We start from the raw sequence: 22,358 nt of genomic DNA, 5'->3' as shown, positions 1-22,358 counted from the left end.
GTTTCAAGGTGCTCGTACTCATCAGGAAGTGACGCCAACAACATCAAGGCCAAGTCACCATCATCATAAGTTGCATCCATATTTTGCAAATCTGTGACCAACTTATTGAAACTGGTGATATGTTCATTCATCGTGGTACCAGGAACATAGGTGAAGTGAAACAGTCTCTTCTTCATGTACAATTTATTTTGACTATTTTTCTTCAAAAATTTATCCTCCAGTGCTTTCCATAATTTACTTGCAGAAGTTTCCTTTGTGTATGGATATTTCTGCTCTCTAGCAAGGAAGGATCGAATGGTACCGCAAGCAACACGGTTGAGAATCTTCCAATCTTCTTCTCCAATAACATCTGGTTTCTTTTCTTCAATGGCCAGATCTAGCCCTTGTTGAAAAAGGACATCTAGAACCTCGCCTTGCCACATCCCAAAATGCCCGGACCCGTCAAAAATTTCTACCGCAAATTTCGCATTTGACACAATTCTTGTCATAAGCGAAGATGCCAATGATGACGTATTGTTGACACTTGATGTAGATTCTTCTTGTTTATTGTCTCCCATATTTGACACAAATATTATTTAATAGCTGACGACACAAATCAAGATTATTTCCTTTCTGATGTAGAAGATCAGACTAAGCTGCAACCACAGAGCATACTCAGACAGAACCTTGACTCAGTTACCAAGATAAATCTTTTCTGATGTGGAAGATCAGACTATGCTGCAACCACAGAGCATACTTAGACAGTACCTTGGCTCTGATACCAATTGTTGCGGAAGCCAAATGTATATAGTGTGAATAAGTCACAACTACTATACCAAAAAAATTATGACAGCCACCAAATAATAAATAAGACAATAAAGCAACAATAAAGGGAACACCAGAATTTACGAGGTTCGGCTAATTTTGCCTACTCCTCGGATACAACCAATATTTTATTCCACTCCAAAAATACAAGTGAAATAATACTAAAGAGAGAAGATACAAATGCCTTAAACAGATGAGAAGGCAAATGAGAGGTGTGTTTAAATACTAAACATTAGGCCTTTTTTTATAGGGAAAATTTCCCAATGGCTAACCCACCGATGTGGGACTTTGCCAAATTCAACAACAATAGCATACGGCCTTAATAATTGCATAGACACCCTCAAGAGTTGTGATGATAGATAGAATCTCTTCATTTTTAATCAGAGATTTCAGATTCGAGTTCTGGAAATGAAAAATATTATGGTATAAAATACTTCTCTCTTTAGTGATGCTACGCGGTGCAAATTCAGATTAATTGAGGTCCTAAAGCGGATATCGCACACCTAATTGAAAATCAAAACCAAAAAGAAAATTGCATACACTCGAGGTTGACAAGTTCAAGCAATACCAGCATATTACATCTAATTTGACTTGTTCAGTATCTTACTCAAAAAGAACTTTTTGTTGAATATTTTCTCTGATAAATGTGACCTCAGAAAAATCAAATTCTCATACAAAATAAAACTAAATAATTAAATAATTCAAGCAAAAAGTGCAGATTGTGACTGCTCAATTATTTTTTGTTTCATTTTTGATACATATCTGGAAACAAAAATTACACATCATATACATTACATTTTCTCTTGGACATGAAAATTCCTAAAGAAATTAAACATAATTTTAGCAGTTTGAAAGGTCAAAAACATTTGGATAGTGTAAGGGCCGCCCTTTAACGTATGTAAATAGACATATTAATAATCATCTATATAAACCTGGACAAAATCCACTAGATTCCCAACAAACATGAACCTTTTTGCCTTTTTAGCTGAATTATTAGAAAAATCTTTATCCAAGAATCCAACATTGACTACTGAAACCTTTTCTTGATTTTCAGTTGAAACATTATTCATGTGAAGATTCCTATAGTCTACTCCAACTTTCTTGAAATTAAGACGTAATTGTTATTATATTTATTTTTTCTGTAAATTCGAGATTAAATAGCAACAAAAAAAGAAAGAATACAAATGGAGTTGATTTTGCAAGAAGATGATGGTATTTTAGTGCCACCTACAAATTTCTCACTAGTGGAAGATAACTGCATTTACAGAAGTGGCTTCCCTCAGCCTTCCAATTTCCCATTTTTGAAGACACTCAATCTGAGCTCTATCATGTTAGTCTCTTTATTTTTATTTTTTTCATTGAGCTTATGTTCTATTGTTAGCTATTAGAGATTCTTATTTCAGTAGGAAACATAAGAGAACTTCTAGTGCTTTTAAAATTTTTTTTATTTCATATTATGTTGACGTGAGATGTATTTAAATGGAAATATAGTCGGTGGGGATTCATATAGCTAACTCTAACTTGTTTGGTACTGCAGTTTAACGTTGTTGTTGAGTTTAGTGACACTGGAAAAAGTTTTTTTGCACTGTCAATTTAAGTTGACCTATAACAATAGCCAACTTTCTGTATCAAGTCTGATAAATTTCTCAAGAAAAGAGGAAGAAAGGAAAAAAGAAAGGGTCCTTTTGAATATTAATTTCTCATAATTTTTTTCAAGATTCTCTGAGTTTGTCCTTCTTATTGTGGGGAACTGAGATTTTTTTTGTCTGCAGATGTTTGTGTCCAGAGCCTTATCCTGAAGAGAATTTGGAGTTTCTTCGATTTAACAAAATAAAGCTTTTCCAATTTGGAATGGATGGCACTAAGGTAGTTTCTTGTTCTTCTATCAGTTTTTTCTTTTATTTGTAAAACTTTGCTATAATCAATTAACTCAAGTTTTTGTTTTTTAAGCATATCACTCTGGATTATTCTGTAGAATTTAATCCTAGGTCTAGCTATTGTTTCATGAATGATTTTACATTTTCTTGGTTGAAAAAAAAAATGTAAAACCACTTCACATATAACCAAAATTATGTGAATGCTTCTTTGTTTTCTCAAAGAATATTTCACCTTTTCTTGTTCGTTTTTCTGTTTGAGGCAGATTAGCAAATAATATGCAAATTTAGCTATTATATTGGGTTCTATCAAGTCTCTCTATGTGAGATTTGCAAGTATAGTCAAACATCTCTATAATAGTGTGCTCGTCTGGAAATTCTTTGGCTGCTATAACGAAATGTTGTTGTAGAAAACATATAATATAACATAACATGAAAAGAAAAATTGGTTCCAAAGAAAACTCGGCCGTTACAGCAAAATGTTGTTATAAAAGATAGTTGTTATAGAAAAGTCTGCGTATATAGCAGATTCCAAGGTTGGTATTGAGGAGGAAGGTTACGGTAAGTTAACGAGTATAGTAAAATAATCTAATTTTGAAGAATCCTATAAAGATACGAATTAATATAGCCGACTCCAACTATCTTGCGACTGAGAGTAGTTGACTGATAGATGTTTGGTCTCGATAATCCGGCTTCTGATTATGATATGATGGAAATGGGAGAAATGGTGGTAACTGAAATGATATACATTAGTTACCTCAATTAGTTTTTTCCCCTTCCAGGAGGCATCAGCTATGTCCAGGAGTGCTATAACAGAGGCTGTGAAAGTGCTAACTGGTATAAATCTCTAGCATTCTCTCTATCAGTTTTTTTAGGCCTATAATCTCAGTACATAAATGTTGACATTCTTTCCTTTTTGTCTTTAGATGTCAGAAATCATCCAGTTCTTATCCACTGCAAGCGCGGAAAGGTGCATTAACTTGATTCGATTTAACTTGGGCAGCTTTTAGATGTGCATTTTTTCTGCAGTTTTTGGTTTTGTTGTCTATGCTTATCTGTTTTGGTACCTTTCTATGTAGTTCAATTTGTGCCTGCTGATTTGCTAATACAATCCTCATATTTTTTGCTGCACAATGTTGAACTTATATTCCAGTAGGTGTTCATTTGTCTCTCTCGAGTTTCATTTGAATTTGTACTGATTCATTGTCTAATTTGTTTGCAAAACTGAAATATCATTCCCTTTCGTTCTCTATTTCCAGCATCCTATTATCCAGCTTTCTGTATCTGGTGGAGCTTGAAACATTTGGTTTCTCTTTATAGTCTGGATTTCTTGGCTTTCAGTAGTAGTAAACATATGCTTTCCTTGTTGTAGAGTTTACAGATGGACCATGGACTCCGCTTGGATGTTTACAATTGAGTCTTATTTGTATTTCCTTTCGAGTACTGATGAACTGAATGCTTTCTTTACTTCGTCCTCCTTATATGAGGATGCAGCTTGTTATCAATGTGTTCAATAGTTCGACACAGAACATATATGCGTGTGTATAAGACCACGAAAATTTTGACAGATATTAAATTTTGAGCTCATTATTTAAAAAATATAATGTGTTCAGTTCTAAGAACCTTAAAGGTTGAATCGTCAAGTTTAAATTCTGGATTTGCTGGTCCTCCTGGATCTAGACATTGCTGCTTCAATTACCAATCACTGCGCTATGGTTATAAGACATAACACATACTTCATTTTCTCCTGCAGCATCGAACTGGTTGCATTGTCGGTTGCCTAAGGAAATGGCAGAGTTGGTGTTTGTCTTCTGTGATGGAGGAGTACAAGCATTTTGCTGGCGCGAAGTGGAGGGAAACAGACCTGAGGTTTCTTGAGACTTATGATGTTTCATGCATAAGGCATTGCCTTGAGAGCATTATCTACACGTGCTATGGTTCAACAAAAAGGCGCTTGCTATATAGAGAAGAAATTCTGCAGAAACCTCTGATGACTTCTGTTCTATAGAGGGATTATATCCATCCCAACTTTTTGCAGGGATTGGATATTCTTTTGTTTCATTCAATTATAAAAGTCCATTCCAGGCGCCATCTAAGTGAAAAGTTCTGTTAGGTTCTCAGTAGCAGTCGGCAACTGTTACCTTTTTTACTTCACCAATTAGTCGTTGTAGCCTTAAGCTTCTTTTGTGTTTTTATAAACTACTTCAGATCCACCTATGCTCTACTTTGCTTCTCAAATGCCTTAATTCACTACCTATTCTTCCTTCTATTTTTTCTGCATAAGAAAAAAAACTTATCACTTTATCGACTTCTTTTTCTCTTCTTTAATTACCCTCAAAAGTTATCAACTAGTACGAGCTAGTTGGTCAAGTTTGGTGATACAACAGAAAGACCCTTATAGTCCGGCCCTTCCCCGGACCCCGCTCATAGCGGGAGCTTAGTGCACCGGACTCTCCTTTTTAGTAACTGTCCCTAATTAATTGGGGACAGTCAATCACTCCCAATACCTTTCAGATTACTAACTGTCCTACTGCAGCAAGAATCCTTTAAGGAGGCCACTCAATCTATTTGGGGACTTAGTATACCTGGCCACACTATGTATGGTGTCTGCTAGACGTTGAGACGTCTCGAGCTTGCTGCAAAACAGATGAACCAAGAAATGTCCAAGCTGGAACATAAAACTGGGGAATTGCAGACAAAGCTCAAACTACTAAAATCAAATACATAATTTAAAGACAAATTGGAAGTTATTCATTGTCTGATAAGAAACACTCTTTTATTAGACTCTTAGATCAAGCAATTATAGGATGGCCTTACATAACATGTGTAGCATTTCATTTACATATATTTAATTAAAAAATATGACAAAGAAACCTAATTAAACAATCCTTCTGAATCAGACTTGTGACTTTACTTACAAATAATAACCTTGAATTCAGAATTCCCCATCTCCTCAATTTGTGTTTCTTTAATTTTGAGGGCAGCATTTACCGCAGAGTCACAACATGATCTTACCTCAATAAGTTGCATTGAGCAACTACTCCCAAAACTATAAGGAATTTCCTCTAGTTTCCAACACCCGTGCACCAGTACTCGCTGTAGGTTGGGATATGAGTCATCAGAGGCAGTCCATTCCGAGAGTCCTAGTTTCTTTAATTTCAAAACTTTAAGGTTAGAAAACTCCCCGTCCTTAACGTCCCACCTCCCTTTAAAACCATTACCTTCTAATTTAAGAAATTCAAGGTTGGACAAACTACCAATGTAGGACATTTTACTCCAAGGGAGCTCAAGATATGCCAAAGTTAATTTCTTGAGGCTTGACGGATATGTAAAGTCTTCAAAACCATAGGGATATGTCAATAACCTAGTGACATCGATCTTGAGAGATTTGAGTTGACCAAGAGATCCGAAAGCAGGAAAGTATTTGTAAAAACGGGTTCCTGAGCCACATAATCGACAACTGAGCTTTTCAAGATTGGGTAATCTTTTCATAAAACTCTGATAATACACCCCAGCATCAATAACCAAATTCGAACATGTTTTTAAGTTGTCAAGATCCTCTAATATTTGAGAGGTGTATAGAGTACTTATATGCAGATGCCTCAAGCTTGTCATACCCCAAATGGAATTTGGAATGCAGGATTTATGATAGACTCCGGTCGCTATAAATGTCTCTAGCTCCTTCAGGTTGCATATTGTATATGAAGTGTAATCAGAAGGCAACTGCAGCTCCAAATACTTCAAATGAATCAGATATCTCAATGCATCTGCATGAGTCTTATGCAGCTTTACGGAACTCAAATCTAATACTCTCAGGTTTTTCCAGGATTTAGCCAAATCTAAATCAACCCAAGGAGAATTTACACTGGGAAGGAATCGTAAGGTGTTGATATTTCGTCCAGAAGGTGCTAAGATATATATGCGTCCAGAGCGACCTTTGGAAGATGGAAGTATATAAACACTGGTTCAAGAAGGAGATACATAAGTAAATTGATATCTAATAAACAACAAAAAACTAGACACATAAAAATAGGGCAGGGTCTGAGGAAGGGCCGGACCATAATGGTCTATTGTACGCAGTCTTACACTGTATTTCTGCAAGAGGCTGTTTCCACGGCTCGAACCCTTGACCTCCTGGTCACACGGCAACAGCTTTATCAGTTACGCCAAGGCTCTCCTTCAAAAAGCTAGATACATAATTAAATTGAATTCACTTACAGCTGGTCATTTATCCTCAGCAAAAAGTTGCCAACTTTAGCTTTCCTCAAGCTAAATTCATGTATTACATCATGAATATAGACAGCTTTGAGCTCCCCCGAGGAATTTATATTAGCCACCATCACTAGGTTGCTCCTAATTAAATCCATCAAATAATCCATTGCAACCATCTCTAAGCTCTTTAATGTAGTACTACTAGCTTCAACAAAATTTTCTGCGATCCATAGTCGTATCAATTTTTGAACAGGAACTTTTTTACCCTCTAGAAATGAAGCAAAATAGAGAAAACAATTTTGCAAATGAACGGGTAAGTGTTGATAACTCGATTCAACTATATCCATACAACCTTGCATTTTTAACTTCAAACGTTCCCTTACTTGTTGCCAATGAACTATTTCCTTATCATTTTTTGCAAGAACACCAGCTACCAATACAATTGCAAGGGGTAATCCTCCACACTTTGTCGCTATTTGCTTACCTATATCCTCGAGTTGTTGAGGACAATAACAATTGTCTTCTTTGAATACCTTCTCCTTCAGTAGCATCCAACTTTCTTCTTCTGTGAACAAGCGAAGATGATGAGGACTCGAATTGATCATGGCATACGTGGTGATTGATTCAAGTCTAGTTGTTAAAATAATTCGACTTCCTTTATTATCATCGGGAAACGGTCTCTTTATATCATCCCATGCATTAGGACTCCACACATCATCCACTACAATAAGGTATCTCTTTCCTTTCAAATATCTATAAAGCTTCTCAGCTAACTCATCATCACTTTTTTCTTTAGTAATATCATCAAGCTCACAAATATGACCTAATAATTCAAACAAGAGAACTCTATTATTATAAGATTGAGAAGAACAACACCACAAGCGAATATCGAAACGATTGGAAATTGTTTCATGATCATACAATTTCTTAGCCAAGGTTGTTTTTCCGAGTCCTGGCATTCCAAATATTGAGATCACATCTAATTGTCGATGTCCTCTCACAAGTTGCTCTATAAGCATTTCAGTTTCTTCATTAAAACCAACCATCACGTCCGTTGCTTTGGTGAAATTGATGTGCTTTCTGAACAAAATGGAAGGTAGAGTGAAGATGAGCTCCAATTTGTTTCTTGTTTTTTGTTTTGGAAAGTCTAACACTTTTGCCTGGAAACTACAAGGAAAAGCATGGGTTGGTAAGAAGAAAGTAAAGATAAGTCACGAGTGAGATACTCAATAGATACTGTCACATTGTCTTCTATTTGCCAACTTCTTTTTTTTTAATTATTATTATTTTTTATAATTTAATACCAAGTTGAAATTTTAATGGAACTAAAAAGACAAACTTATCAAATTTCTTTGTAATTTCTCAACAAATGTCTTTATCAACCATCTCATGGGGAACGAGCCAGAGAGCAGTGACCGGGGCCATAATTTAAACCACATCTATCTATATTTATGTATATACTATATTAAAAGCGGAAGTACTTAAATTAAAAGTTAAATTATTAAATTTTCCTTTTAAATAATTAATTGAATTTCAACTTGAAATTAATTAATTGGTGTCGATTAGCTTATAATTGATATAACCCACATAGCTAAACAAAGTGACGCTTCAAAGGTCAAACTTTAAAAGCCACCGTTCGGATAATTGGCTTCTTGTGTAAGGTTCCTATTTCTAATAAACATAAATAAATAAAAGACGACAAACGAATTGCTTTTGAAGGCGTCTCGCATATTGCTTAAGGAACAATTCTCCTTTATGGTAGAAGATTTGGCTACGATATTTTATATTGATATGTACACAAACTTAAGTTATTGATGGCTTTCATTGTTTAAAGAAGCAAATCATCCCAGAGATATTAAAATAATCTATATTTATCTATCTATATTTATACTATATTAAAAGCACAAAAGTCCTTAGCGAAATGTCGTTCGTTCTTCTTACTCCTTTAAAATGAAATTTATACTAAGCAAAATAGTCATTTGATTATTTTCCTAATATGCAGGAATAGTCATTTAATTATTTTTCTTATATTTAAGAGTAGTCATTTACTTATTCTCCTAATATGTAGAGCTATTTCTAACTCCTTCCAATTCTAGAATTCCTTCTTTTAAGTTTAGGTAAGAAACAGTATTTCGAACTCTGTTTGGGCATAGGAGTCTTTATAAGGAAAAGACACATTGATAGCCTGTTTGGCCAAAAATTGAGGTGTTTGATCAAGCTTTTGGAAGGAAAAAAAGTGTTTTTGAGGAGGAGCAGAAGCAGTTTTGGAGAAGCAGAAAAAAATAGTTTCTCTCCAAAAGCACTTTTTTGATAAACATTTTTGAGAAAAATACACTTAGAAGCAATTTTTTAAAGCTTGACCAAATACTAATTGATGCTCAGAAGTACTTTTCAAACTAATTAACCAAACACAAACTGTTCTCACCAAAAGTACTTTTGAGAAAAGCACTTTTGAAAAAAAACACTTCTCAAAATAAGCTGATTGCAGCTTGGCCAAACACTAATTGCTGCTCAGAAGTGTTTTTCAAACTAATTAGCCAAACACAAACTGCTTCTCACCAAAAGTACTTTTGAGAAAAACACTTCTCAAAATAAGCTGATTTTTGCAGCTTGGCCAAACGGGCTATGAATCAAAGAAGTAAAAAACAAAGGAAGAGGTATTTAACCAATTTTAAATTATTTTTTCTATAGAAAATCAATGAAATATTCTTTCTTTTTGGACCCTTATTAAGATTTATTTATTAGCAAATTAAATGCAAGATATGCACAACTTAGTCTCCGAAGTAAAAAAAAAAAAAAAAAAAAAAAGCATCCCTTTTTGCTCTTTTTTTTTTTTTTTTTTTTTTTTTTTTGTGTGTGGAAAGATATCCTTCTAACTCCTTTATTTAGGAACTGAATTTCGACTCTTTTTTAATATCCGTTTAATGAAATATGACTTTCTCTTAGACGCTTATTATGATTTGTTTTGTAAAACAAATTGAAATGGAAGAACTATGCATAACTTACGTCTCTAATTTGTAATTTTTAAAAAAAAGTATCATCCTTTATTTAGGGATTAGCTAAAGTGTTTTGGCAACTAAATATTTTCTAATTATTTGATTTAGGTAAGAGCTCCTAATTAAGAAATCTAAATTATAAATCGCTTGCTTAATATTTAAAATGTTAAATTAACTAAGATTTTAAGGACAATTTTTTATCTATCTATATCTATATCTATCTATATCTATACTATATTAAAAGTACGAAGGCCCTTAGCAAAATGTCGTTCGCCTTTTTTACCCTTTAAGAATTAGTTTTGTACTAGACAAAATAGTCATTTAAATCATTTTCCTAATATTTAGGACTTGAAAATTAATTGCTATATTTTATGCATTAAATCCTTCCTTATTTAAACTAGATAGAAAATCCTAATATTTAGAACTTTAAAATCAATTAAACTTTTACCTTATATCAATCACTTTAAAAAAAACCACTAACTTAATATACTTTTACCACGTTTTCTCCCCTATCCTTTCATTAACAAGAAATACATTACCTATTATATATTTATTTAATTTTATAGTACCAATAAAATACTACTACCAATGAATTAATATTACCTAGAATAGAAGATTGGAACTTAAACTAACGGTTTTTTGTCTCATTTATAAATAAAGAAAATCAGTCGTCCTTGGAATGTAGTCAAGTACTATAAGTAATAATTTACTGAATAGTCAGTTAATTATTTTTTAATATTAAACAGTTTAAATGAATTAAAATTTTACGCATTAAAAATCTTTCTTATTTGAATTATGCAGAAAGTCTTACCATTTAGAACTTTAAAACTGTTAAGAGTTTACTTTATACAAATCTATGTTTATGAGTTTAAAATTAATTAAAATTTTAGTTATTAATTTTTTTTATTTAAATTATGTAAAAAGTTTAAAACCTTTAAAGATATTAAGAGTTTATTGTATGTAAATCTTACACATAAAAATTTATATCTTTACTACATTAAAAGCACGAAGGTCCTTATCAAAATATGTTTGTCTTTTTTACTTTGTTAAAATTAGAGCTCACATTAGATTAAAAAAAAGGTCATTTAATTATCTCCCTAAGATTTAGGACCTTTAAATTAACTAAAAATTTAAAATCAACCATTATACGTTGATTTAACTGTCTAACAAAAATAAATTCAACTACCATATTCTATGTGTCAATGGGATATAACCATGTTCTATTTGCCATATCTTGTAAGACAAGATAATTGCTTTTGTTTATTTTTAATTTTGATACAAAGTTTAAAAGGTTATGAGTCTATATGAACGAATATTATGTACCTTGGTTAATAAAAACGAACTTTATCACCATGTTAAAAATAGACATATAGATATCAAGGGGGAAAAGACTCGATCCGAGACAAAAAGAAAAACCAAAACACGTTTTAAACTTTTAATCTCTTTGTTATATAAAAAAAATAGCTTGAATTTATTTCCTACATAAAAGATTTATTTTAGAATCTTGACAAATTAAATTAGATTCTATTTTTTTATTCTTCATGGAAATGAAAAACTGATTATACTTACTTATAATATATAATCATAATAAATATTGTTTACTAAACCTTCCTCTGAATTAGAAAAATCAATATTTAAATATATAATTCTCTACCATATATCACATATTTTTTATGTTGAGCAAGTTTTTAAATTTATAATCTCATTTGTTATAAAAAGTAGCTTACCTTCATTTTTCTACATAAAATATTTGTGTTAGAATCTTGATGATAAATTAATTGTGAAAAAGTTGCCATTAATTTGAAAGCTTAATTATTTTTTGTATTCATTATTTGATAATTAATAAAAAATGTTATTATTTCCTTGTAAGGTGATCTTAGGAATACACTATATCTCCTTTTCAAAAATTTAAGTTATTATTTAACTTTTCAAGCTCTTAAATTTTAAGAAAAATAATAACTATTCAATTAATATCATTGGATGAAGATGCAAGAAAATTTATTTAAAGAACAACTTCCTCAAGACTGGCCTAATTAAGTGACTGGAGTTTTATGAAAAATTATATTATTTAGTAAATTAGAATTTCAAGAGATATAAGTTTGAGATATAGCGACGCATCTACAGGATAAACAATCAGTTAAAATATTTATATCCAGTAGTTTAGGTTTATAATATTTTGTATAATATTGTCATTGGTCTAATTGATAGTCGAAATTTGTATTACTTGTATTCCAAAGAGATGTTAGGCGAGATACAACAATATGATATATTTATTATCTTATTTCACAAGATATTATAATTACAAATATTATATAACTAATTCAACTAAATTCATCATCTTTGTATGTTAAGAAGATATTGTAATAATTTATTTTTCTTGTATATATTTTATACTGATTGACGCGAAATCTTTCTTTTATAATTAATAAATATGCATTAAAAATTCTTATTTTAATCATACAATTAATTAACCCATGTTCAATTAAGTACCTAAAATAATTATTTGATAGTATATTTAATTATACTAAACCGTACAAGCCTAAATCTATATTATAAAAACACAAAATCTCTAAAAAAATGTTAATTGACATTTTACCTATATAGATAAATTTTATATTGAATAACATATAATTTAAAGATTTTATTAATATTTAGGACTTCAAATTAAATAAAAGTTTACTTATTAAATCTTTTTTTATTTGAAACTATGTAGAAAGTGCAAGTGTTTAGATCTTCAAAATGGATGATATATATAAAAAAATATCTAAATTAATATGTACATACACAATTAATGGATTCAATAACTTTTCACTATAATTTGTTTGCCCTAATAAATTTTATGTTTTTTTTCATCTATTTCATGTTTAATAATGCTTTTTTTTGCCCACATATTTTGACAAAGTTATGTAACTCATAAATTCTTTTTTCTTCTTATCTTATCAATTAGACCCTCACTTCTTGGATAACATTGAAACCTTCGAAGGGATACAAAGAAGACATAAGATTCAATTTTTAATTTATGTTATTTGAATATATTTAAAGAAACATAATAAAAGTACAACTAATTAATCATGTCTTTTTCTTCTTGCATGAATGAACTTGAGAATCACTTATGAAAAATATTTTTAGAAAACTTTTTAAATCTTCAAGAGTTATGCGCTTTATTGAAATTAAAAAGGAAGCACAATAATTTGTAAAATTCAACCGATAAAATTATAAATTAGAACAAATTTTAAGGTGAATATTGAATAATGATTGAGGACTTCTATGAGTAAAGCTTTTTCCTTTATTGAGTTAGCTATATAAGATCAATATTCATCAATTTCAGAAGCTTATATTTTATTTTATAATTCAAATATAATTTAAATATATATATGTAATTTTCTCACAAAAAATAATTTATTAAGATAAGAAACACGCGCCACGCGCGTATCCGACCGGTCGTTTGGAGCTTTTGCACTTTGCTCGCCAGTTTTCGGGCATGACTTGCCTCGTGTGATGTATTATGACTTATGTAAATCGTTGGTTTTGGTTTTCAGGGTAATCGGAATGAATTTGGAAGAAAACAGTTCTCAGTTGAAGCTTGAAATTCGAAAGGTTTGACCAAGATTTGACTTGTTTGTATATGATCTCGGATCGGAATTTTTATGGTTGGGTTAGCTCCGTTAGGTGATTTGTGACTTAGGAGCGCGATCGGATTGGGTTTTAAGTTGTAGGGAAGATTTAGGCTTAAATTGGCGAAGTTGATATTTTGGCGATTTCCGGTTGATAGGCGAGATTTTAATATAGGGGTCAGAATGGAATTCCGAGAGTGACAGTAGCTTCATTGTGTCATTTCGGATGTGTGTGCAAGATTTCAGGTCATTCGGACGAGATTTGATAGACTTTTTGATCGAAAGCATAATTTAAGAGTTCTTGGAGTTCTTAGGCTTGAATCCTATGTTAAATTGGTGATTTGATGTTGTTGTGAGCGTTCCGAAGTTTTGAACAAGTTTGAACGATGTCATGGGATGTGTTGGTACAATTGGTTTGAAGTTCTGGGGGTTCCGGGATGTTTTAGGCCGAATATCATAGCTATAGCAGGTCCAGAAGGGTTGCAGGCCTCGGAACCCACCAGAGCGGTCCGCACAAAATGAAGTGCGGCCGTGGTAGGTGTTGTGCGGACTGCACAAAATGCAGTGCGGTCGCGGTGGGGAACATTTCATTAGTCCTATTTCGGAAGATCATATCTTTTGATCTACAAGGTATTTTGAGATGATTCAAAAGCGAAAGTTATAGCCCTTAGTGTCTAGTTTCCAGAAAGGTAAAGATACGCTATTTGTACATCTATAGTGAAAGATATGGCTAAAATACTAAAGCATGTCACTGCAGATGAAAACCTGTGCGGCCGCAGTTGTTTTTGTGCGGACCGCACTGGTTTTGTGCGGACTGCGATCGTTTTTGTGCGGTCCGCAGAGGTGGAAATCTGTGGGGTACTCTATAAATACGAGGTTTTGGGTTTTATTTAATATTTTGACATAGAGAGCTCGAATTTTGGCGATTTTTCGAAGGTTTTTCAAGAAATTCATCGGGGTAAGTGATTCTAACTCAGATTTGGCTAGAATACATGAATCTATCATTGAATTTATTATTTAATTCATGATTTGGGATGGAATTCGGGAAGAAAATTTGTGGAATCTTCCAAAAATATAAAATGATAATTTGAAGGACCAAATGGTACCAGAATTGGATAATTTTGGTATGATTAGACTCGTGAGGGTATGAGGATTCTGAAAATGTAAATTTTACCCGATTCTGAGACGTGGGCCCGGGGCTCGGATTTTGGTAATTTTAGGAATTGTGTCATATTTTGATTGTTTTCGCTTGGTCTTTGTTCCCTTAGCATATTTTGACGTCCACGTTCTGATATTGGATAGATTCGACACGCGTGGAGGCCGATTTGAGAGGCAAAGGCGTCGCGAGCTAGAGATTTAGCCGGTTCGAGGTGAGTAATGATTGTAAATGATGCTCTGAGGGTTTGAAACCCCGGATTGCACATCGTAGTGCTATATTGAGGTGAGGCACACACTTGATGACGAGCGTGGATCGTGCACTATTGGGGATTGTGACTTGGTCCGTCCCGATTGATGATTTTACCGCGTATTTGACTGAAACTTATTTTCTATCATCATGATTTGGGTTGATTGCCATATTTGGGCTTCGTGCCAACTACTTGAACCCTTCGGGGATTTTTATTACTATTTCCTCACTATTTTGACTTATTACTTGAACTCAGTCATGTTATTTTCCATTGTTTTACTACTCAACCATTTTTACTCAGTTTTGAGATTTAAATGATATTTTAAATGATGTTTTCGGCTGTGAAAGACTATTTTACTATTGCCCGAGGGGCTTGTAATGATTTTTCGGACTGAGTAAGGCCGAGGGCCTAGTTGTGAGGATACACTGATACTGCTATGAGGCCGATGGCCTAGTTGTGAGGATACACTGATACTGCTATGAGGCCGATGGCCTGAGATACATATATATGCCACGAGGTGGCTTGATTGATATGAGGTCGAGGGCCTAGATTTGATGCCACGAGATGGCTTGATATTGCACTTGGGCCGTAAGTGGGCCCTCCCAGAATCTGTATACCCCCAGTGAGCGCGGATACCCCTTGTGATGTGAGATATAGCCCGAAGGGCTAATATTGTTCTATGTCATAACTTGAGAGGCTGGTATTGTTTTATGTGATTGCCCAAGGGGCTGGTACCGTTCTATGTGATTGCCCGAGGGGTTGGTATTGTTTTGAGATATGGGCCGAGAGGCGGAGTTGTTGACATTGTGCCCGAGGGGCAAACCTTTATGTGTTTATATTTCATATTTACCTGTCATTTACCTGTTAAACTATGGTATTTGTGCCCGAGGGGCGGATTTCTGTGCTTATCTGCACTAACTGTTTTGCATTTATTTGCGTAACTATTGAAAAAGTCATTTTCAAAGAAGTTTAAACTGAGCTAAGATATTTTAAGAGATTTTTACAGCTTTACTGCTTTCTTACTGGTTTTTGAACTGCTTCTATACAACATCTTGATATGATTTACGTGATTTCTTACCATTCAGGCTTTAGTTATGATTATTACTCACTGAGTTGGAGTACTCACTTTACTCCCTGCACCTTGTGTGCAGATTCAGGCATAGCTGGTACCGCTCCTGAGTGCTGATTCCTCCAGTTCCAGGCGGTTTTTTGGAGAATACGAGGTAGTTGTTGGCGTCCACAGCCCCGTGTATCTACTTCTCTATCATTTCTGTTTCCTTTCAAACACCTGTATTAGTTTATGACTTTACAAGACTAGTATTATGGTTTAGAGATGCTCGTGACTTGTGACACCCCGGTTAAGGCTGTGTCGGGTTGGACTTTCCGCATTTTTATCGATATTTTTGCTATTTAGTATTGTTTAAATTATGTTTAGACTATTTTCATGTTGATTAACTGCTTTATAAGTTGAGTTGTGTTGAACTGGCTGGCCTTGTCTTCACGAGAGGCGCCATCACGATCGGGTTCGGAGTTAGGGTCGTGACAAGTTGGTATCAGAGCCTAGGTTACATAGGTCTCACGAGTCATGATAAAGTTTAGTAGAGTCTCACGGATCGATACAGATACGTCTGTATTTATCCTCGAGAGGCTGCAAAACTTTAGGAAAACTTCACATTCTTGAATTCTTATCGTGCGTTCTTTGATTCAGCTTGAAATGTAACTCTTTGAATTCCTTCCATGCGTTCGTGTGCGTGCATGAGAGCTCAGTATCAGATGTGCATAGATGGCTTGTGATTCTCCGATCGAGGGGCGAGACGTGATCTTTGTGAGTTGATATTGGGCCAGTCTGGATGACTTGAGGCCGGATCTTTGCCTATAGATTGAGCACCAAGGTGCTGATTGTGTGAGCAAGTGTCTACAAACTGATATGTTCGATAGTGTCCCTATTAATGGAAATGATGGTTGCATGGCTATGTGATGAGTATGTTGTTACTGCGAGATGTATTCTTATGAATTGGAAGCGACGAGGAGGGTCTGCTGGAGGATAGAAGAATTATTAGGTGCCTGATTTTCATCCTGATTTGAGGTATAGCCCCGAGTTATAGGTGTGCGAAGAGTCTTTTCATATGTCCTAGTTGGGAGTGAAGTAAATTTCATGTTGTTGTATGAGTTCAGACTTAGGAAGGCTAAGTGACTGCGTAATGTTTGTGACGGTGGAAGGTATACAGAAATGTTAGTTGAAGACAAGGCAGGTGGGTTATCTCCTGCGAAGTGTTCTGAGGTTGTGTGATCCTTATGTGTCTTTTAGAAGGTCTCATTTACAAGTGAAATATAAGTGTCGAAATTTGAATTTTGAGTCGCTTAATAGAGTGGGCTTGACTGTTGCAAGGATGAATGCGAGATTTGCAGAAGATTCAAGGTACAAGATGGTCTGTATTTCACGAGCAAGGTTTGAGTTTAATCTCACTATGGTATTGTGGAAGCAATAGAGTATATGTGTTATGAGTTATTGTATGTGTTTTGGTCTACGACTCCGAGCCAAGTGGGGGAGTCTGCTATTGATTAAGTGATTGCACGATTATGTGCTATGTTGGTTCCGGTTTGAGACGTTCGGGTGAATCAGTTATGGCCTACAGAGGTTGAGACCGAGGATGGCTCGGGTAAAGGAAAATTTTGACGAAGATTATATTATGCTTCATAGGTGTGTGAGAATCACGAGATATCTTGAGTTGTTTTGGCAAGAATGCTCAGTGCATGGAGCAGGAAGTTGCTTGGTTGTATTGGGATGAGGTTACGTTCTGCGGTGTCGAAGTGCCAATGAGGCACGGGTTGTTCGATTCATTTGATCAGACTAACTGCAGTTTGAGTGGAGTGAATGACTCTCGAGAATGGTTCTAATGTGTTCAAGATTCTACATGTAACAATTGGGTATTTTAAAGTTATATATGTGGTTAGGAACTGAGTTTTCATTTGGAAGATGTCAAGACTTATGGTACTTTCTACATTAACTATGGGATTCTATATATCAGTATTAGGAAGGTAATGGTTCCAGATTCGCAGGAAGTCCCTTCGGGGAAGGTATTTTGAACGTGGTGCTTTTGGAAACATTTAAGAAAGTACTCAGCAGCTTATGAGCCTTAGACAATGTGGTTTATGCTTGAGTCTTGTGTGGTAAGTCTGGGTTGAGGAATTATGGTGCTACATCAAGAGGGCATACCAAGTTGAAGGTAAATCAGAAGGAAACTCGGATAGATGGGATAGCTGGGTAGTAGGTGTAACGACCCGACCGGTCGTTTTGAGCTTTTGCACTTAGCTCGCCAGTTCTTGGGCATTACTTGCCCAGTGTGGTGTATTATGACTTATGTAAATCATTGGTGTTGGGTTTCAGGTTATTCAGAATGAATTTGGAAGAATAGTCTGAGTTGAAAGGTTTGAATTTGAAAGGCTTGACCAAGAGTTGACTTATGTGTAAATGATCTCGGATCGGAATTTTTATGATTTATATAGTTCCATTAGGTGATTTATGACTTAGGAGCGCGATCGGAATTGGTTTTAGAGGTCCGGTGTGGAATTTGGCTTGAATTGGCGAAAGTAGTATTTTAGCGATTTCCGGTTGATAGGTGAGATTTTGATCCAAGGGTCGGAATGGAATTCCGAGAGTTTCTGTATCTTATGTGATTTGGTATGTGTGTGCAAAATTTCATGTCATTCGGAGGTGATTTAGTCGGGTTTTTGATCAAATGCGTGTTTCGGAAGTTTTTGGAAAACTTAGCCTTGAATTCGATGTGAATTGATGGTTTTGATGTTGTTTGAGGTGTTTTGTTGATTGAAAAAAGTTTGAATGATGTTATGGGGTGTGTTGGCATATTTGGTCGGGGTCCCATGAGGCTCAGAAAAGTTTTGGAAGAGTTTTTGGAAGATTTTGCCGTTTTGAGCATAAGCATGTAATGATCCAAAGGTCTATTTTTAGTTCTAGAGATCGAAATTTGATTTTGAGACTTCTGGAATTTTGGTAATGAATCATAGGACTGATCTGGAAAGTTTGGTCTAATTTCATCAAGTCGCGATTGGGTTTTTCACACGAAACATGAGTTAATTGTTTAACGAGTGAAATGGGTATTGAACTGAGCAAATGAGCTCCGAATTGAGTTTTGACTGAAGGCTATGTTTGTATCATTATTTGTGACTCATAGGAACAAGAATCATCGAATTTTGAGGTCCCAGGCCCGAGAAATGAATTTTTGAGTAAAATTGTTTTCTGAAAATATTTAAGGAAAATGTAAATGAAATTTGATTAGAAAGTGATGATAACGGGCCCGTATTTTAGTTCTGGTGCCCGGTACAGGTCTTATATATGGTTTAAGCACTTTCTGTAAAGTTTGGTTGAAAACGGACGTCGTTTGACGTGTTTCGGACTCAAAATGGAAAATTTGAAGTTTTATGAAATTTGAAGGAATTCTTGGATTTTAAAGCTTAATTCATGGTATATGACGTTATTTTGGCGATTTGATCGCACGGTTAAGTTCGTAGGATATTGTTGAGTTAGTTCATATGTTTGGTTAGGAGCCTCGAGGGCTCGGGAGTGTTTCGGAGGTGTCTCGGAGTGATTTCGGACTTAGGAAAATTTGGAAAAAAATTGCAGAAATAGTACCCAGTGAACAGTAACCGTGCAGGATGAACAGTGACCCGTGAACAGTGCCATGTACAGTAACCTGTGAACAGTACCCGTGAACAGTACCGGACATAATGTTATGTTCGGGAGATTTTTCCATTTTTGATGATTTGGAGCTCGGGTGAGGCAATTTTTCGAGAGATTTTCAGGGAGAACAACGGGGTAAGTATTCTTAACTCAATTTTGGTTAGATTACTCGAATCTATTACAAATTTTGGCATTAAATCCGTGAATTTAGCGAGAAAATTTAGAAACCCTCTCGGATAGAATTGAGGATTTAAGGGTTGAAATGTTATGGGAATTTGATAATTTTGGTATGGTTAGACTCGTGGGGAGACAAGGAACCCATTGATGTAAAAATTTCTGAGTTTCGAGACGTGGACCCGGGGCTCAGGTTTTGCCAAATTCGTTAATTTTGATATTTTTCGAGTGTTTTCGATTGGGTATTGTCCCTTTAGCATAATGCGACATATTCGTTGTGATTTTGAGCAGATTCGTCGCACGAGGAGGCTAATTTGAGAGGTAAGGGCATACGAGCTAGAGCTTTGGCCGGTTTAAGGTGAGTAATGAGTGTAAATGATGCCTGAGAGTTTGAAACCCCGGATTGCACATCATAATGCTATATTGAGGTGAGGTGAGACACACGCTGGATGAAGAGCGCGGGGTCCTTTACTACTGAGGATTGTGACTTGGTCCATCTCGTATTGATGATTTTACTGCATATTTGATTGAAACTGATTTGTTATCATCATGATTTTGGTTGTTTGCCATATTTGGGCTTCGTGCCAATTATTTGAATCCTTCGGGAATTTTTATCACTATTTCTTCACTGTTTTGACTTATATTTAAACTCAGTCCTGTTGATGATTATTGTTTTACAAACTCAGCCACTTTTATACAGATTTGAAACTCAAATGATATTTCTAAATGATATTTTGGGCTGGGAACTACTGTTTTACAAATGCCCAAGGGCCTTGTGATGATTTTCGGACTGAGTAAGGCCGAGGGCCATATGTAAGGATATGCTGAGTGATATGAGGCCGAGGGCCTGAGTTACTATTTATGCCACGCGGTGGCTTGAGTGATTTGAGGAGGCTTTTAGGCCTTATGAGTGATGTGAGAAGGCTTTCAGGCCTTATGAGTGATGTGAGGAGGCTTTCAGGCCTTATGAGTGATGTGAGAAGGCTTTCAGGCCTTATGAGTGAAGTGAGAAGGCTTTCAGGCCTTATGTTATTATTGCGCTTGGGCTGTAGGAGCCCCTCCGGAGTCTGCACACCCACAGTGAGCGCGGGTACCCATGTGACTTGAGACAGTGGTAACAATGACACTGTATGATGCAATTTGGTCAGGTAACAATGACTGACCAGGACAGTGGTAACAATGACACTGTATGATGCAATTTGGTCAGGTAACAATGACTGACCAGGAATAACACCGTGAGGTCAGGTAAAAATGGCTGACCAGGAACTAATTTGTGCCCAAGGGGCTGGTACTATTCTATATGATTGCCCGATGGGCGAGGTTTATATGTTCATTTTGCATACTCACTTGTCTTTTACTTGTTTAACTGTGGTATTTGTGCCCGAGGGGTGGATTTCTATGCATAGCGGCACTAATTGTTTTGAAATTATTTCACAACTATTGAAAAGATCATTTTCAAAAGAGGTTTAAAATTGAGCTAAGGTATTTTCTAAAGAATTCACAGTTTCACTGATTTTTCTCAAGGAGTTTTACACTGCTTCTATATAGCATGTTGGTTGCTTTACATGATTTCTTGCTGCTCAGTTATTATTTACCTTTATTACTCACTGAGTTGGAGTACTCACTTTACTCCCTGCACCTCGCATGCAGTTGTAGGTATTTATTCACCCGGTAGCGGGTATTGGCTGCGTGGAGGTAGAGTTGTAGAGGTTTTAGCGAGGTGACTGCCAGCGTTCGCAGCACCACTGTCTTTCTATGTTATTCATTATTCTTGTTCAGTGTATTTCTAGACTGTAAAGTGGAAATTTCATTCTTATAGATGCTCGTAACTTGTGACACCCCGGTTAGGGTTGTGTCGGGCTGGACTTCCACATTATTATCTATATTTGTGTTAATTAACTCCTTTAAAAGATGAATTGGGTTAGACTAGCTGGCCTTGTCTTCAAGAGAGGTGCCATCACGACCGGGTTCGGGGTTAGGGTCGTGACAGTAGGCCAGATCGTTATGTTAAGGATATAATTAGTTCCTTGGGTGTGTACGGGGTTATGAGTTCCTATAGGTATTTCGCGGTAATGCTCTTAGGTTTTGATGGCTTGCGTAGCTTGGTCGAGTTAGAAGAATTTAGTCCTGGCAGGTCTGGTTTTTGCAAAGGGAACTCAGAGAGTTCTTGATGGTTTCTACCTCGGTTGGAGATGTATATTTTCTATGGGCATGAGGAGCATGGGATGCATAGTGATTTCCTTCTAGATAGGATCAATGGAAAGTCCTTGACTAGTGGAGTACGTAGATGTTTGTCGCTCAAAAGGGAGATGAAGTTCTCATATTATCCTAGGATGGTATGGTATATGCGGTATGTTGTGGATGATTGAGATTTGCGTGTGTAAGGTTACGGTTCAGTTTTGAATGGAAAGTCATAAAATTCTTAGGCAGCAGCTGTCACACCTCCTTTTTCCGCACCCGAGAGGGTGCAAGGGAGTTTTTTCCAATTAAAGGACAATCGAAACGGGATTGGTTTAATTATTTCAGAGTCGCCACTTGGGAGATTTAGGGTGTCCCAAGTCACCAATTTTAATCCCGAA

General features: G+C 35.3%; 2 protein-coding genes across 3 annotated transcripts; one reads left to right on the top strand and one right to left on the bottom strand.

Annotated features, from left to right (window-relative positions):
* The first annotated feature begins 1,724 nt into the window (after positions 1-1,724).
* LOC107770751 (inositol diphosphatase DSP3-like) lies at positions 1,725-4,888 on the top strand. The gene is made up of 5 exons (XM_016590084.2): positions 1,725-2,134; positions 2,577-2,670; positions 3,461-3,515; positions 3,605-3,648; positions 4,432-4,888. The coding sequence occupies exons 1-5, from the start codon at positions 1,989-1,991 to the stop codon at positions 4,684-4,686; spliced, it is 594 nt and encodes a 197-aa protein (XP_016445570.1). The 5' UTR covers positions 1,725-1,988; the 3' UTR covers positions 4,687-4,888.
* Positions 4,889-5,434: 546 nt separating this feature from the next.
* On the bottom strand, positions 5,435-8,092 carry LOC107770750 (putative late blight resistance protein homolog R1B-16). 2 transcript variants are annotated; one of them, XM_016590081.2, is made up of 3 exons: positions 6,897-8,092; positions 6,765-6,812; positions 5,435-6,639 (listed from the first exon to the last, which is right to left on the bottom strand). In XM_016590081.2, exons 1-3 carry the CDS (start codon positions 7,934-7,936, stop codon positions 5,589-5,591), a joined length of 2,139 nt encoding a protein of 712 aa, XP_016445567.1. In that variant the 5' UTR covers positions 7,937-8,092; the 3' UTR covers positions 5,435-5,588. The 2 variants fall into 2 exon arrangements, with proteins under 2 accessions (XP_016445567.1, XP_016445569.1); XM_016590083.2 differs by lacking the exon at positions 6,765-6,812.
* Positions 8,093-22,358: the final 14,266 nt, after the last annotated feature.

The sequence above is a fragment of the Nicotiana tabacum genome, chromosome 11 (assembly GCF_000715075.1).
Source record: "Nicotiana tabacum cultivar K326 chromosome 11, ASM71507v2, whole genome shotgun sequence".
NCBI lineage: Eukaryota > Viridiplantae > Streptophyta > Magnoliopsida > Solanales > Solanaceae > Nicotiana > Nicotiana tabacum.
Note: the sequence above shows the minus strand (reverse complement) of the source record. Positions and strands in the feature narration are given on the sequence as shown.